Raw genomic sequence first — 18,509 nt, forward strand, 5'->3', positions numbered from 1 at the left:
TACTTGAGAAGTTGGTTTGTTTTCTTTCTTTCTTTTGCATACCTACTGTACCAGCAAGTCTTCTCTAGAGAAACAGGCCAACAGGGTGTGTGCACATGGACACTTTTTTGTGCATGCACTTATGCATTTGTAAATGTACACAGAATGTACAAAGAATGGCCTCCGTGACTGTGAAGGCTCGGGCAGTCTGCAGTCTGTGGGGAGGCCTAGCAGGCTGAAGACTCAGGAAGCAGCTCCACTTCTACTCCATAGACAGTCGTCTGGAGAATTCCTTCCTCAGGAACATCAACCTTGTTGTTGTTGTTGTTGATGATGTTGTCGTCATCAGTTGATAGCATGTTGTCCTCCATATTGTGAAGGGTAATATACATTACCTAAAGTCTACCAATTTAAATGAGCATATCACCCCAAATTTCCTCAGAAACACCCTGATTAATGTTTTACCAAATACTTGGACTCTGTCTTGTACAACGTGACATATGAAATTAACCATCACACTCACACCCACTAAATGCCAGACACAAGTGAACTGAAACCTAGTCTTTATTCTCAAGGAATTCAGTCATTAAGTGTTGGGAGTGAGATGTTCTGATCATATTACAAAGAGAGAGGGAGGTCAGTTGTCACTGTTTTAATACAAAGTAAAGGGCTTAAAGAATTGTTCATTTAAGGCTTAAACTTAATCTAGTTTTGTTCATAAAAAGTAATTCTCTCAGAAGTGTGCAGAATGAATTTGAGCTGAGAGGCTGACAGTAGAGAGGGCAATCGGGAGGCAAGGGGAGAGAGGGGGAGAGAGAGAGAGAGAGAGAGAGAGAGAGAGAGAGAGAGAGAGAGAGAGAGAGAGAGAGAGAGAGAGAGAGAGAATGTGTGTGTATTTGGTATGTATGTGTGTGTATTTGGTATGATTCATGTAAGACTTGGTAAGATTTGCATGGTGGATACAGAAGGAAAGAACACCAGCACAAACAGGAGCCAGAGAAGGACTTTGGCATCCAAGTGGTCATCTCATGATGAAGAAAAGTCAGATGAGTGCAGGGCCTTCTGCAGTACTAGGTGCTGGCCCTTTGATGACTTAGTCTTCGGGGAAAGCAGCAGGTACCGGTAGCCACTGAGCTGTTTCTCCAGCTCAGGCTATTCTTGTTTTAAACTCTGCTCTTCATTCTGCTGTTTCTTTCCTTCTTAGTTTTTCAATTTACACTTATTCATCACGTCTATAGTCCTTTCTCATTGGATTCTAGTTCCTTTCTATATAAAAAGCTATTAGTGGACCATTGGTGTAGTACAGTGGTTAGAATGCTTGCCTAGCTTGGACATAAGGCCCAGGTTCAAAGGTTCAATACCTGGTACATTCACCTAATATGAAACAAAAACAACTGCAAAATACAAAAGAAGAGAAAAGAAAGACAAAAATAAATAAATAAAACCCTTAAAGTATGGTTACTTTCTATCTCTTGACGTAGGAGAACTGCCTATCAGGTGCATGACCTCAGACCACTCTGATCTGTATTTTCAGAAGGCAGAATGGTAGCAACACCACATTAGATTTTGTGAGGGTGAATGAGATTACCTATATTCATACAAAACAATTGGCTCATTACCAAATACATCTTGTCTTAAATGTTAGAACTGTTAGTGGTTGATACTGTTAGACTGCTTTATTGTACAGTCATTTCTGGTTTGCAAAGAATGTCATTATTAGAATTTTGTAGTCAAAGATTTACAGCAGTGGTCTCTTGGTGGGAGGTGGCAGGGGGTAAATGTGAAGAAGACAGGATATTGTGTTCTAAGGGGATAGGAGTACTAATGGAAGAGTTATGGCATGCTTCCTGGTTCACGGTAAGCTGTAGCTTTGCTAACAGTGTCAAACATGTTTCATGATTCTTAGTTTTGTTGTTTTACTTTTCTTCTGCCAGTATGTTTCCTTGCCACCTTAAGATATATAGTGAAAGAGACAAAAAATTTCTTAAAAGTAATGTTGGCTAATTATTTGGTACAATTCTATTTTGGTGATACCCAACAAAAGATTTTTCCAAAGTGGATACAGTTATATTTCTGTTCTTATTTTGATTTTAGGGTAGATAAAGACATTCTTCTACTTTTTGAGTAAAAATTACTGATCATTTTCTATGTAATACATACTATATATGTCAGTTTTTCTTGATGCCATACAAATGTACAAGCTTATGCTTAAAAATGGAAGCAATTCAGGGTAGCAAGAGAGGTGGACTCATATGTGGAATGGGGACAGTGCACTGTTAACACTGGCTGCTGCGGCCTTACTCGGGGAGAGATGGAGAGGATGCACTCAAGAGCCATGGGGGAGATTTTTGCTTTTGCTAAATTGGTCAGTCAACATTGTTTCAATACACCTGATTCTATAGATTGTAACAATTGATTTAACCTTTCAGACAGGGGAAAACAAAGGATGGAGTGGTTCAAAGCCTGGGTTTCCTGAACCAACGAATAACAGTAAGTTTCTATTTTTTGTGTGATATGCAGTTGATTGTCATCAGTGGTCATGACTGGTTCTCTCTAGGCCATAGATGCAGTACTAAGTATGACGGAGGTAATACGGGAGTAACAATGTTTGTTGTCCTGAAACTGGTAAATAGCTGGAAAAGTGAGACATAAACACTTGAATCTTTAAGCCACTACAGTATGAGTAGCATTAATGTACACAAGAATAATACTTTAAAACTTGTCTTTTTTTTATTTAAGTAACATTCTTATAAATAATAAAATACAAATCTAAAAAATCTGTTATCTCTCAGTTTTTTAATAGTTCCAAATTCTTAAGTATAAAACAATTATTATATAATTTTAATATGAACTTTTTCTTTTCTTTTGTGAGCCCAGGCCTTTGTGCATAGTAGACAAGTATTCTGTCACTGAGCTATAGCCCCAAACCTCATTTATACTATTTATATATACTTACATATATATACACACATACATACACACACAGGCACACATACATGGTATATATAATATATAATTATATATTGTATTTATACTATCTATAATATAACTATAAGTTATGCTATTTACATTGTAACATACATTTTTATATTTTGTTGAATGCTTAGAATTTTTAAGGCTATTAAGTGAGTATTAGAAGGTAAATATGAAATTTCGTAACTTTGTTCTTCCTGATAGTCAGACACTTGAAAATCAACTTACTTAAAATGATTATAACTCAAATACATTTTTATTGTGCATACATATGTTTTTCTTTTAAAAACATTTAAAAAATGTATTTATTTTCATTTTCTGTGTATGGGGTTTTGCTTGCATAGATGTCTGTGTACCATGTGTGTTCTTGGTGTTCACAGAGGCAAGATGAGGAGTTGTGAGCTACCAGATGGTGCTGAGAATCAAGCCATGGTTCTCTGGAGGAGCAGCCAGTGCTCTTAGCCACTGAGCCATCTCTCCAGCCCTAGACAGTTTTCTTCTCTATCACATGATGGGAGTACTGCTCAGTGGAAGAGCACTTGCCTAGCATGCACCATGTCCTAGGCTAGACTGCCAACATCTCAAAAACCAAACATCCCTCCCACCTGAAAGGCATTCATTTTTTTCAGTGTAAATCAGTGATTCAAAGCATTGTCAGTCTCATCTCCTTTCTAACCCTCTTCCATTTAAACACTAGCGAAGCCTAAGTCTGCACATTGTCATAATGAAGGAAGGCTTTAGTCTTTACTACTGGCCGTTCACCATTTGATGTAAGTACATGGAAATCAGAGATGATTCTTCGGAAACCATGGTCATAGAATTGAATTCTTGAACCATCAAAAATAACCTCCTTCAAACAATATTGTAGTGAGATGATAGAATACCTTGCTTACTTTTCTGGGAACAATTTAAATTAATGGGCAGATAGATCCTTGGACTGTACATCACAGAGTGAGTCTGGGAGAAGTGGGATCAGTTCGGGATGCTCCAGTTTTCTGCTTTACTTCTTTGGTGTTTCAACATATTTGCAATTACTTAGTCAGAGGATGTGTGGAACACTAAATTGGTTGTGGTTTATGTAAAGCTCAGCACGTAGCATCTATTAGTAAGTTTGTAAGGAGTGTTCATTTCTCTACCTTCTCCCTTTATTGCAGAAAGGGTATAATGCTGTTTATGTATGTTGACTGGAAATTCCATTCTTATACATTTTACCAGATTTTTTTTTGTATGCACATTCTGGCCAAAGAATATATGTATTACTCTTGGTAGTTTTATTTGTCACTGATTAGTTTTTTAAAGAATGTGAACCTGATGTTGATGTCAGGAAGTGCATGCTGACAAGAGCCTGATGTAGCTGTCTCCTTAGAGGTCTGGCAGAGTCTAACATATTCAGAGGCAGATGCTCACAGCTAGCCACTGATCTGATCAAGGGTTCCCAATGGAGAAGTTAGAGAGAAGACTGAAGGAGCTAAAAGGGTTTGTGGCCCCATGAGGAGAGCAACAATACCAACCAACCAGAGCACCCCAGGGTCTAAACCACCAGCCTGGGAGCACATAGGGAGGGACCCATGACTCCATCTGTACATGTAGGAGAGGATGGCCTTGTCAGGCATAGGTGGGAGAGGAGATCCTTGGTCCCATGAAACTGAACACTGTGTGTGGGGGGAGGGGAGGAGGAATTCAAGGTTGGGGAGGAGGGAGTGGGGGGAAGGTGGGGGCATATCCTCATAGAAGCATGAGGAGGGGGATGGGATAGGAGGTTCCTGGGTGGTGGGGGTAATGGGGTAAGGGGATAAAATCTGAAATGTAAATATAATATCCAATAAAAAAAGAAAAAAAATGTGAACATAATGTATTTGAATATGGAAGACATACAATTACTAATCTGACACCTTAAATATGAGGGTACACTGTAAGTGACCTGCAAGCTGTATTCATTCAATTGATATTTTGGCCCTTAGAAGTATATGTTTGTTGGATGTATTTTATTTATTTTTTGATTTATGTGTTTATGTGCATTTCTGTGAGAAAATGCCACTTGTGTGGGCACCTGGGAAAGCCAGAATAGGTCGTCAGATCACTGGGAGTGAGGTTACAGGGAAACCGACTGATGCGGCATCTCAACAGCATGCATTCTTAACCACTGAGCCGTTGCTTCAGCTCCTGATCAATTTATTTATTTTTAATTTGCTGAGGGTTATTGTACATTCTTTGCAAATATAGGATGAGTTACCACAAGAGGACAGTGAGTTTCAGTGGTCAGAAATGTATAAGGATGCATATGGATTTTGTTTTACACATAAGACTAAAACATGATTAAAGTATTTGAAGCCTTTCTGAAGCTAAACTGCTGAACATTTAGGATCTTCTTTGGTTTGTAACAGTTAAAACTGAGATTTGATATGAGCGTTTCCCACCTCTTACCTAAAGGCTCTTGAACACTGATAGCTTAGACTAGTCACTGTAGTGATTGAAGGCAGCCCAGCTTGGCATAGTGTTGGCACCTATGATTGGCCTAAAGCCAGGTGACAGCCACTTAAACATATCAGGAACATACCTGAATTCATCACCCAGGTAAGAAATCAGTTCTTAAAAATTAATTTTAGTTTTGATGGTAATGTATTGATTACCATCTACTTAAGTTCTTGCTCTAAGTGATTTTTACCCATGTTAGCATTCTTCAGGAACAGATGTGAACGAGATCTCTGGAGGGTCATGAGGAGACAGGCTGCCAGGGCTGACTGTTTCACTGACATATGCCATCCAGTCTTAAGCATGCTGTGTTTGCAAACTGTTACGCATTCTGCTATGTAAAGCTGGAATGTTAACTATGACCAGTAAAGTGATTAGCAGCACTGAGGAACACCTAAACCAGGAGTGTTGCTGTGTGAAAATACCAAGTGGCCCTCTTCACTGTTTTCTTTCCCAAACTCTTCATTACTTCAGTTTCTAGTGAATCATTATTTGGAACAATAATACGAAATTAACTGGGAACCAGATGTACTAGAATTAATAGGGAGTGCAGTATGGGAAAGAGGACATTTTAATCGGGCACACCACTAGCACTTAACTATAAGACAAAATGATAATGTACATGTGCATTTAGTTTCTTGTGGTGGAAGGTTTTTTTTTTTTTTTTAAGATCGCAGTCATAAGAAACTGCTAACTATTACAACTAAAAAATAGTTTAAATGATTGTACAAGTGATTGTGATTACATAGCCTGGTTCCTCAACTTATTTTCTTGGCTTGATTGCCTGCAGCTTTAAAATAGGGACCTAATTTTTGTATGTTGCTTGCTTTCTTTATTTACTAAACTTCATTAGAAGGTAGACTGTTCTAAATGTGTTTTTTACCTTTTGAATCACTGTCATAATTGTGACACAGGCTAGAACAGAAGAACAGGAACACATTACTCTGAAATGTGAAATTTGTATTAAATTCAACATAGGGCAATTTTATGCTTGGCAAACACATAAAAAGCTGGGTTTTACAGTTGAATGACTCATTTTAAAGATCTACTGATGGCTCATGGACAGCTTTATAAACAGTTAGATATAGTTCAGTTGATAATACCTTTTTTGTACTCACATCCATGTTTCTTATTAATATTGAGTTATACTTTAAAACATGTTCATTGTTTCTTAAAGGTGAAGTCTGGCTTAATTCAAAATTGGACTAAGCTCAAAGGTATTCTTTGGAATGTGCCAAATCCACCCAACTAAAAGATTTTGAGTCATTTTATTGTATTTTCATTAAATGCTTTAAAAAATTTCCTGTGAAGTGTGTGGGTCTTCTTAGCTTGTCAGAGATGACCCAGAATGGCCCATTGCACAGGATCAAGTTCTGACTGGCCTTCCACTGACTTAATGAGCTGCCAACATTGTTTATCAATGGTGTCATATGCACGTTTCGTTAAACCCAGTGCATTCTGAAGCCAGCGGGCCACAGCATCCTGGTGCATCCCTGTTGGACAGACTGCGGCCTCTCATGCACTGTGTGCACTGTACTCAGCACCTCTGCTTTGCTCTTTTTCATAGTCTGTTTCCTGCTTTTGTTTTTAGTGTAAAGTTTTACTGTTTGTAAGTATAGCACTTTGCATTTCCTTTCTAGCTTCATTACTTTTTCTTTCTTCACTGAAGTCTGACTAGGACTTCTAGTACTATTTTTTTAAGTTTATTGTTTGACATTTCATATATGATATATTAATACATTTTGATCAAATTGCCCCTCATTTCCTTCCTTCAAATTTCTTCCCTATTCTCATGTCATAGTTTGATTTTCTTTGTTATGATAAAAACACTCACAAAAGCCCACTTGGGGAAGAAAGGGCTTATTTAACATACAGATTATAGTCCATTGTTGAAGGAAGCTAGGACGGGAGCTTGAGGTAGGAACAGAAGCAGAAGCAGTGGAGGAACACAGCTTACTGGGTAGCTTTCCTGTGTCTGCTCAGTTTTCTTATGGAATCCAGAACCACCTGCCCATGGCTCAATTATAATCAGATCAAAGCAAAACCAAAGTTTGACAGTGTAAAAAGCCCAGTATTCAAAGACTGATAATCATTCATGGTCTTCTAGGCTCCGAGGGCTTGGGGAGCTCCACCTCTCCCATTCTGGCACACACAGCTTATCTCATAGGCTCAAATTAGCTCTCTTCTATAGCTGCTGCTGTTTGTGACATTCCTTCCAAAGCCCTGGCATCTCCATCATTCTGGGGTCTCCACAGGACCTGAGGCTGGTTCTCCATCCATTTCTTCTGGGCCTACACAGTGCCAAGTCTCAGCTGTTCTTCATGGCCCCTTTGTGCTTCAAACCCAGTACCACCTGGGAGATTCTTACACATAACCAAGTTCTACTTCCAATTTGAGATGCACCCTTGGTCCTTTGCTGGACCACAGCTTGTGAGTCCTGTTGTCCCTAAGGAAATAATTGACAGAGATTTTACGTTAATAATGTTGGTCTCTTGTTAATCACAGCTGAGTTTTCAGTCCCAGGCAACCCCAAACCACAGATTCTTAATTCAGATATAATATGTGAGTGGCCCAGCTTTGCTTCCCTCTGAAACTTTACAAGCGAGGCCTCCATCATCTACATTTCTGTCAACACTGTTATCTTTCAAGCTCCCACCAAACTATCAGTTTTGAGCACTCAAATGGCTTTTCTGTCCCAAAGTTCTAAACACTTTAACATTCTTCCCCCAAACAACCTCAGCAGATCCATCTCAGCAATAGTTGGGTTTCTTTTGCTTTTGTAAATCGTGATTTGACTAAACGTGATTTAAAAAGGTTCACACATCCTGATCACAGTCTATCATTGAGGGAAGTCAGAGCAGAAACTTGAAGTGGAAACCTAAGGGTTCTTTGGAAAGTTTGTTGCTGGGGCAAACACATGAAAGAGTGATTTCTTGAAGCAGACACAAGTGAAAGGATGTTTTGCTAAAGCAAAACCGCGAAAGGACATGTGATGAAGGATTCTTGCTAATGACATGCATGTATTGTGTAGTTGAGCTCCATTTGTCAGGACTCCATAGAGAGAAACACACCAAAAACCTTCTGGTGGTGTGCTGCAGTTTCTTGCCACTTCCGAGGACTTGGGCTGATTATCAGAGTGATGTCAGCTGATACAGATACACATGCTGAGGCAAGACCAGTGGATGACACAGGATGTTTCAAAGGACTATAAAAAGGACTTGATGGACAATGACAGGCTGAGCTTGGCTTACTTACAGAGCTAACTGTACAACACTTGTTGGTTTTGCGTCTTTGCTGATCTTCTCCTCGATGAGAGACATCCAGCGGAGAACTTTCCCAGGCATTCCTGTTGACCCTGGTCCCTGTTGCTGACTCATGCTGAGGCTGAGGCCTGGCTGTCTCTGCTAGGGAGTGCCATCAGTGCTGCTATCCTGACTACCAAACTGATGTATCTGTGAAGTGGATCGAGCCACTGACTCCTGTGTACTGAACTGTTGATTTCCTGAGAACGCAGATAGGATTTGCTCCAAAGAGCCATTTAACAGGCCCACTTTCTTTTCTACTACCTCAGGTGGGTGATGAGCTAGAAGGGAAGTTAAAGTGTTTAAAAAACTATCATTAAAAGTAGACTTTGAGAAAAATTAAAGTTACAGAAACTGAAGTGGAAGTGGAGGCAGGAACCATGGAAGAAAGCTCGGGTTCACATTCAGCTACCTTTTTATAATTCCCAGGACCACTTGTTCAGGGTTGGGACCACTCACACCAGTCATTAACTATGAAAATGGCCCACAGACATGCATGTCCTCAGGTGGATCCTACTACAGTATTTCCTCAGTAAGAGATTCCTTCTTCCCAGATACGTCTACATTGTGTAAAGTGACCCAAACAAATGAGCACATATTTTAAATAAGGAAAATTTAAAATTCAAGAAACACAGGGTGTGGTAGGTTTCCCCTGCTTTTGACCTCACTAGAAAAGGTTCTATTCTGACTTCCAAGTAACTCATTGCAGGTTATATATTGTTTTTTTAAATCTATCTCTATATATGTGCAAATGTAAATATTTAATCTTTTGGTTCCTCAGATCTATTTTTTAAATATTTTTTCTTTTTCATATAATGTGTTATATCCTTCAGACTCTTTCACATATTTACACATATACATGGATTTGTTGCTGTGTCACACCTATCTAGACTTGCCGGGTAGCCCAGCCTTCACACAGCCTTTGGAAACTGATTATGGACTTAACACCCTGAAGTTCATATACTTACACCCAGAATGACTATCAAATTCACCTTAACAAAGGCAGTTCTATTCAGCTGGTAGTTTGTTACTGAAGCCCCTGGGGTTTAGTCCATCAAACTGCCTATGGAGCACACTAGTGTTGATTGTAGTTAAAGAAGCAACATGGACCTTACACCCAGTTGGAAACAAAGCTAAGGCAGCGTGTCCATCAGCAGCACATTGACAACGGAGCATGTGTTACTATGAAACGCATTCTATAATTTTAGTTGAGGTAAGTGGCCTACCACATGTTTACGTACCACTGTGGGGCATGAGGTATATGAGATGGCATGATGGCCTGCAAAAGAATCCACAAACACCACATACCTGCAGGCCAAGAAGAAATAGGAAATAAAAAACCCAGAGACAAAAAAATGCTAACTATGAACATTATATCCAATAAATATACCCTTCAGGAGCAAAGGTGTGAAGATGAAACAAAGCCAGAGAGAACTCATGTCTGCCAGATCAGCCCTGCACTGAGTACTCAAGGGACTCCTGTACTGGAAACCAAAAAGTGGGCACCTCCCTGTGCACATGTAGAACTCAGCAGTAGAGCACAGATAGAAAGGACAAGAGAACCAGAGATGCAGACTTCAGAGAACTGCCACACTCAAAGATGGATGGATGTCACCATCAGAGAAAGTAAGAGAATAATAGGAGTATGTCTGTCCTCACCAGTGATCATATTTAACATACATAAAAAGAAGACTAACATTAAATTCTTCTTAGACAATTCCAAAATATTGAAACGGGAGATCTATCCAAACTGGTTCCATTATCTTAATAACAAGCTAAAGAACTCAACAAGCAAAAACAGTTCACCAATATCCCAACATATATGTAGAAATTATCAACATAATTTGTTGATTGAATTCAAGAGCACAGGAAAAAAGGAGATAAGCTGTGATCAGGTATCCAGCCAAAGACGGAAGAGTGGTTCAATATATGCAAATAAATACATATCTCGACTTTGTGACTGAAAGTTGTCTAATCATCTTATTATTAAAACGAGAAATATAATAAAATGAACATTATGATAAAAATTTTGAAAAATCAGGCACAGAAGGAATATCTCAACCTAATAAGGGCTGTCTCATCCACAGCCCGAGTCATACTGAATACAGGAAAGCTAAAATCATTTCCACAAGAGTATGAGAAGGACAAGGGTCTCTATATTCACCACTGTTACTCAGTGAAGTAATGGAAGTCTTGTCCAGAGCAAACCCATCATAGATATACAGGAGGCATCTAGAGGAAGCCACTTCATCCTTGTGTATACAACTAGGACAGCACCAGGAGTCCTGAGTCTGAAAGGTTTGGAGAACATGCAGCGTCTCATCGTACCAACAGGAAAACTGAGACTTGGTAACTTTATAATGTTGCCAGAGATAGTAGTGATGACTTGAAATCTGTCCTTTCATCTTAAAGTCTTTGCATTTGCTACCAGATGATATATTTATTTCTAGATATACTACATACTAGTAATGGAGCAAAAACAAAACCAAAAAAACAAAACAGGAAAGCTTTTTAAAATTCCACTGAAGTTAGGTATTCATATTTTGAAAGAATGTTTTATATATCATGTACCAGAATCTTTCTTAAACCATTTAGAATGTTTTATAACATGGAAAATATCCAAACTATTGTTTCAAATAGCTCATTTATATTTGGGTGGATCATGTAAAAACACTAACTGGCTGAGAAACTACATGAAGTGTTTGTTTAACTATTATTACATCAGTGAGACAGATATCTGCATTACTTGATTTTTCTAAGATTTATTAAAAAATCAGTAATAGTCCCTTTTCAAAAACACTCAACTGGCTTTTAGGCCTAGGAACACTGTTCAGATCTACTTTTTATTCCAAGATTTCTGGGTTGTGTTAGGATGATTCATGGGCTATTAGAGCTGAAATACCTTCAGGTTTCTCTAGCCTGGTTCATTTTACAGATGAAAATATCAGATTTAAAGGGAGTTTATGCTGCCCTGACTCAAGCTCAGATTATCTGCCCCAGTCTAGTACACAAACCTCTAATATTGTTCTTGCTTAGACTTTGTCACGGTTTGTGCTATCACTGGATTTCATATTTTTTCTTAACCATTTAAAAAAGCTTTAATTCTGTGTTTTTTATTGTAAAATACATGAGGATCTACCATTTTAATAATTTTTTAAATGGCTGCTACATCATTCCTAAAGATAAATGCACTGTCATACAGCAGGTTCTTAGAAGCTTTTCACTTTGTGTGACTGGAACTCCTTTCCACTGGCCAGCACTGTCTCACTTCTTCTCCCTAGCTCCTACCAAGCACTGCTCTACTGTGTTTCTATGGATTTGTGTGATTTAGGTAACTCCTATAGTGGCAGTATGCAGTATTTATGCTTCTGGGACAGACTTATTTACTTAATATAATGTCCTCAGTCATAACATGTGATAGTGTTTCCTTAAAACAGTAGCTGAGAGGTATTCTGTTGGGTACACATTTCAGTTTATCTTTTTATCTCACAAGGAGCATGTATGTTGTTTGTGTTTTTTGACTGTTAGAGAAAGTACTTCACATCAAGGCTGGATGAGACAGCCCAGCAGGAGAAAAAGAGTCCCACAAGTAGGCAAGAGTCAGAGACAGCCCCCACTCCCACCACCAGGATTCCTACAACACAAAGCTACTCAGTCATAACATATATGCAGGGTACCTAGGTCAGACCCCTGCAGGCTCCCTGATCTCTGTGAGCCCCCCAGGAGTCCCAGTCTGTTGATCCTTTGGACCGTGTTCTCACATTTTATAGTCTGCGGAGTTATAATTAAGTTTTAATATATTTAAGTTGTTCTTTGTGTATAGTGGGTGTCTGTTTTTTCCAGCATCATTTGTTGAGAGAACACCCTTCTCCGTTCTCCATTATGCTCACCCATGTCAAAGACCATGTGCTTACATTTGGATCTGTTTCTTCTGAAGGTTTCTTTATCCAAGCCCTGGTTCCTTGTTTTTTCATTTGTTTCCTAACCTGTGTTTGAAGAACCAGCCACCCTCACAATATCCACAGACTGACTTTGTACAGAGAGAGATCAGGATTCTGAAACCTGGATGAGTGAGCAAGTGGCTGCCCTGGAGTGGTGAGCCCACTCCTTATGGGAACTTTGTTTGCACACATCTGTTGCTTTGTAGATTCTCTAGCTCTACCATAGCCAGCAAAGCTGTCTTTTCCATCCTCTGTAGCTAATCAGACAATTAAAGTCTATTTACTACATCACTACCTAACTTGGCACTCTGCTCCGGTCTCTGGGGCACCAGACCTTCAGAGGATCAGAGTGTGCGAGATTCAAGTTGCAGACCACGCTGAGCTGTGTCAGGGGACATTCGCCTCCTCCTCTCCTGCACCCAGGGTCCAGGTTGTGCCGGGTTTGCACATACTCTGAGTAAGATTTTTAAAAAGCAAACAGCAACTAGCTATTTACTCAACTCTTTAAAAATTTGTAGTGTTGGAAGCATACTCCACCGCTTACCCACAAGAATTGTGATCTGCAGTGTTCTCCCTGGAACTGTGTCTACTTTGAGGGTGAAGTGGAGGTGCCTTTCTACTCGTGTCAGCCTCAGCTCTCAGTTCTGTGCTTAGTTGGTGTACCGCAAGGACCCTGAGTTCTTAAGAGTTATAATCTGAGCATTATATGTATCTATCTATATTTATGTCTATATGTGTATCTATATGTGCAAATATATGTGTATATATGTGTATATTATGTATGTATGGATGGATGAATGAATGATTGAATGAATGATATATAGAGGGCATTCATGTGTAGATCTGTGTGCAATGTAACCTCTTGCTGTGTGTGCTAGGTACCCCCCTTAAAAATAGAACCCAAAATATACAAGAAAAGACTAATAAGACAAAAAAGTGCCCAAACAGCAAATTAAGCAAAAGATCTACAAGAACACCGTTGAGTTCATTTTATGTTGGCCCCACTCCTGGGCATGGGGCCTACTGTGAAATGTGGTTAATATACAAGAGAAACTCCGCAGGAGAAAGCCAGTATTGACTTTACCAGTAGGTATCAATCACAGATGGCTTGGTGATTAGGAGTGGGAGCCTGAGTCTACAGGAGACTATGCTAGGACCCCATCTAGCTTAACCCTGTGAAGGTCTTGTGTGGGCTGCCATAGTCCTGTGAGCTCATAGTGCACCAGTCCTGTTGTTCTGGAGGACACTGTTTCCTTGGAGTCCTCCATAATCTCGGACTCTCAGAAATTCTCTGCCTCCTCTTGTGCATTGCTCCCTGAGCCTTGAGGGGAGGGTTAGAGGAAGGCATTCAGGACTGAGAGCTCCATAGTGTCTCACCCTCTGCACAGTGTCCAGTTGTGAGCCTGTGTCTCAAAGGGACCCTTCTTGAGTCTGTCTTTTTATGTTTCTTTCTGACAAGCTAGGTGATGATGGGCTAGCTTTAAGAAGACCCACTCTTCCACAAACTGCTTACAAAGTTGTCAGTGTTTTCAAGAGTGCCCGTAGGCTTGAATTTTCTCACATTCTATAGCAAATTAAGTCACTTTGTTTTGGAGAGCTTCAATATTCTCTCCTCTTAAGGACTGCCTCTCTCCTTGGGCACAATTATGAAGCCACTGCCCCATGATGGAAATCTGATGTAGTGGCCCACTTCTCTTAGGGTGATGATTCTGCTTATGATCCAGTTGCCAGGTACAGAAGGTAGTTTCTGATACTCTCAGTTTTTATTTTCTGATGTGGGACTTCCCTTGTATGAGGAAGAAAGTATTGGTGCTTAAGTGTTCTCAGCCTGCTCTGTCTGTATAGACTACTACTTTATGGGTTACAGCTGTGTGGAAGGACTCTTCCAACATCTTGGCTTCATATATCAGGAATTTGGCTGTTACAGCTATGAGCCAAGATAAATGAGAAATTCTGGTAGTCTGCTCCATCTAGAGGATATTATTATGTTCCTTGCTGTGAGACTGAGGAACTGTATCATCTAAGCCATCTTGGCATCTGGGAAAGGAGAGCACTTTGTGGCTTGGGGGCCAAAAGAAGAGAGACACTGGCTAAAGTTTGGAAGGGCTGAAGATGTGACTCTTCTGGTATTCCCATCCTGGAATTGACACGTCTGTAACAGAGTATTTAGGAGATACACCATGGTGTATAGTAAACGAATCCTACTCAATTTCCAGAGTTGCCCATAGTTTACTGGGGCTTTATTATATTGGCATGATTGAATTGAATCTCATTGGCTGTGAAATTAATACTGACCTTAAGCCTTTGGAGGGGAAGCTAATCTTGTAGTTTAAAGCCCCAACTTCCTAATCATGTGCCTAGTCTTTCTGACATGATGTCCAGGACTCCCATCAACCCCCATTATTCTCCTGCTTCACCCTCTACTAGCCACCAGCCCACTCCTAGTTGTCTAACTATCATAAACTCTTGTGTGGGCCATCATACCCGTTAGGAATAGCAGACACTCTTTTCATGTAGGAGATGTTATTTCCCAGGAGCTAAGAGCAAAGACTACCTATATTATTCATTTCAGAGGGAAATTGTTTTTGTTTGTCAGATTTCCTTAGTCTCCAAACTGTTAACTTTGTATTCTTTATGGTTGTATGGGAAGAATGGACCTGTGCATCTTCTTTGCTCATCATTTGGAAGTAGATTCTCCAACTTTGTTTTAATCATTGCTTACATAGTTTATCTATTTCCTACATTCTGGTTTACAGCCTGGTTTACCTCGTTCAAAATAATATTTTCTAGTTTCATCTATTTGCCTGCAAATTTCATGATGTTTTTGTTTTTAATAACTGAGTAGTACTCCCATTGTGTAAATGTACCACATTTTCTTTATTCATTCTTCAGTTGAGGGACATGTAGGTTGTTTCTAGTTTCTGGCTATTAGGAATAAAGCTGCTCTGAACATAGTTGAGCAAATATCCTAGTGGTGTGGTAGAGCATCTTTTGGGCATATGCCCAGGAGTGGTATAGCAGAGTCTTGAGGAAAAATATTAAAAGCTGCAAGGGAAAAAGGCCAAGTAACAGATAAAGTCAGACCTGTCTGAATTATACCTGACTTCTCAACAGAGAGTCTAAAAACCAGAATGACCTGGGCAGATGTTTTGCAGACTCTAAGAGACCACAGATGTCATCCAAGAGTATTATACCCAGCAAAACGTTCAACCACCATAGTTGGAGAAAACAAGATATTCTATGACAAACCAAAATTAAACAATTTCCATCCATAAATCCAACCAGATACAGAAGATACTAGAATAACTTCAACCTGAGGAGGCTAACTATACCCATCAAAACACAGGATATAAATAACCCCATACTAGCATAAACAAAAGAAGGGAAGTGTGTGTGTGTGTGTGTGTGTGTGTGTGTGTGTACGCACGCTCATGCATACATACAGTACCACCACCAACATCAAAATAACAGGAATTAACACTTACTAGTCATTAATATCTCTCAACATCAATGGACTCAATTCCCCCAATAAAAAGATACAGGCTAACAGAAAGAATGCAAAACAGGATCCATCATTCTGCTGCATACAAGAAACACACCTCAGCAACAATGATAAACATTACCTCAGAGTAAAAGGCTGGAAAAAGGTTTTCCAAGCAAACAGTCCCAACAAGCAAACTGGAGTAGCCAATCTAATATCTAATAAAATAGACTTTCAACTGAAATTGATCAAAAGATATGGGGAAGGACACTTCCTACTCATTAAAGGACAAATCCACCAAAACAACATCTCAACTCTAAATACCTATGCCTCAAACACAAGGGCAACCACATTCATAAAAGAAACATTACTAAAATTTAAATCATTCATTGAACCCCACATATTAACAGTATGAGACTTCAGCACCCCACTCTCAACAAAGAACAAGTCATCAAGTCAAAAACTATACAAAGAAATAATGAAATTAACAAACATTATGAATCACATGGACCTAACACATCTATGGAACATTTCACCCAAACACAAAGAACATGCCTTCTCAGCATGTTCGACACAAAACAGGCCTCGACAGATACAAGAAGATTGAAATAATTCCATGCCTTTTATCAGATCACCACAGACTAATTCTGGACTTCAATAACAACAGAAACAACAGAAAACCCACATATTCATGGAAACTGAACAACTCTCTACTCAATGATAACTTGGTCAGAGAAGAAATAAAGAAATGAAAGCCTTTCTAGAATTCAATAAAAATGAAGGCACAACATATACAAACTTAGGAGATTCAATGCAGGTGGTGCTAAGAGGAATAGCACTAAGTGCCTTCATAAAGAAATTGGTGAGATCTCATACTAGCTCTTTAAAAGCACACCTGAAAGCTCTAGACCAAAAAGAAGCAAGTGCACCCAACAGGAGTAGATGGCAGGAAATAAAGTCAGGGCTGAAATTAATAAATTAGGAACAAAGAGAACAATATAGAGAATCAGTAAAACCAAGAACTGGTTCTTTGAGAAAATCAAGATAGACATACCCTTAGCCATTTTGTTTTCTGTTTCTTTTTGTTTTCTTCTACTTTTCTATGTGTTTCTTGACTATTAGAAATTTCAGGGCTGGTCAGTGGTGGCGCATGCCTTTAATCTCAGCACTTGGGAGGCAGAGGCAAGCAGATTTCTGAGTTTGAGGCAAGCCTGGTCTACAGAGTGAGTTCCAGGGCAGCCAGGGCTACACAGAGAAACCCTGTCTCGAAAAACAACAACAAAAAATTCAGATTACCTCAAGTGTCTCTTTGATGTCATTTACATGGCCTTTCAATGGTTGTATTGAGTTTGGTATTATATAATAGCATTTTCTTACACTTAGACAGTACACTCTACAAAAACCACTGTAGCACTAAACATTTTATGAAGTGTTTTTTCTCATATGACCTGCATTTTGCCACAGAGAATCAGAGATAGTCTGTTTGGGTTTATGCACAGATGTTTCTTTTTGTTTAAATTACAGTATAATTACATCCTTACCCCTCCAGCAACTTTCACATCTCTCCCAACCATAGCCTCTTTCTCTTCAATTGTTTTATATTATGTGCATGCATAAATACATAAATGCAAGGAGCTCAGTCCATCTAGTGCTGCTTGTATATGTGTATTTTTTCAAGGATGATCCCTTGGGACCCGACAGCCAACCAAGGGAACTCATTCCTATGGAAGACTAATTCTCCTGCTCTCAGCCTTCCTCTTTGCCCTTGCCTCCTTGTCTAGGGATGGGGCCCAGTGAAATCTACCCCTTCCACATTAGCATGTTGATTGGGGTTGGTTTTGTTCCAGTCTTGTTTAGATAGCCACATTGTTGAGGTATCATGAGTAAAGATTCTTTGTCATTCTAGAAGACATAATCTCAGTAGATTTACTAGTCTCCTGGGTCTTGAAATCTTTAAGCTTCTTGTTCTGCAATGGTCCTTGAGCCTTAGGTGCAGGAGTTGTGCGTAGAAATATTCTCTGGGCCTGGTCATCCTATGATCAGTTGTTCTGTGTTTTGAACAGTTGTGCTTTTCTGTAATACTCTCCATCTGTTACAAATTGAAGGTTCTTCAATTAGAGGTGAATTTTATATGTATCTGTTGGGTGTAAGGATAAGTTTCAGAATGCAATTAGGAATTAGGGCTGAGTAAAGTGGTAGAGTAGGCTCTCCTCTAAGATCCCTGCCCCTGTTAGCCCCAGGCAGTTGTGTTGGTTTCAGCACCAGGCATGATTTTCCTCACACTGAGTGATCCTCAAGTCCAGTAGAGAACTGTTGGTTACCACCAAAGTGTGTGTACCACTTGTGCACCTTAGGACATTT

At 39.4% G+C, this 18,509-nt stretch overlaps 1 protein-coding gene across 4 annotated transcripts in view; it reads left to right on the forward strand.

Annotated features, from left to right (window-relative positions):
* Positions 1-18,509, forward strand: part of Stau2 (staufen double-stranded RNA binding protein 2) — a 248,340-nt gene that overhangs the window by 110,481 nt on the left and 119,350 nt on the right. For all 4 annotated transcript variants that reach the window (XM_076924314.1, XM_076924313.1, XM_076924312.1 and 1 more), the window contains one exon: positions 2,409-2,469. In XM_076924314.1, coding sequence (XP_076780429.1) covers positions 2,409-2,469 — 61 coding nt within the window. The remainder of the gene's footprint in view (positions 1-2,408; positions 2,470-18,509) is intronic.

The sequence above is a fragment of the Arvicanthis niloticus genome, chromosome 25 (genome assembly GCF_011762505.2).
Source record: "Arvicanthis niloticus isolate mArvNil1 chromosome 25, mArvNil1.pat.X, whole genome shotgun sequence".
In the NCBI taxonomy this organism is placed as follows: Eukaryota; Metazoa; Chordata; class Mammalia; order Rodentia; family Muridae; genus Arvicanthis; species Arvicanthis niloticus.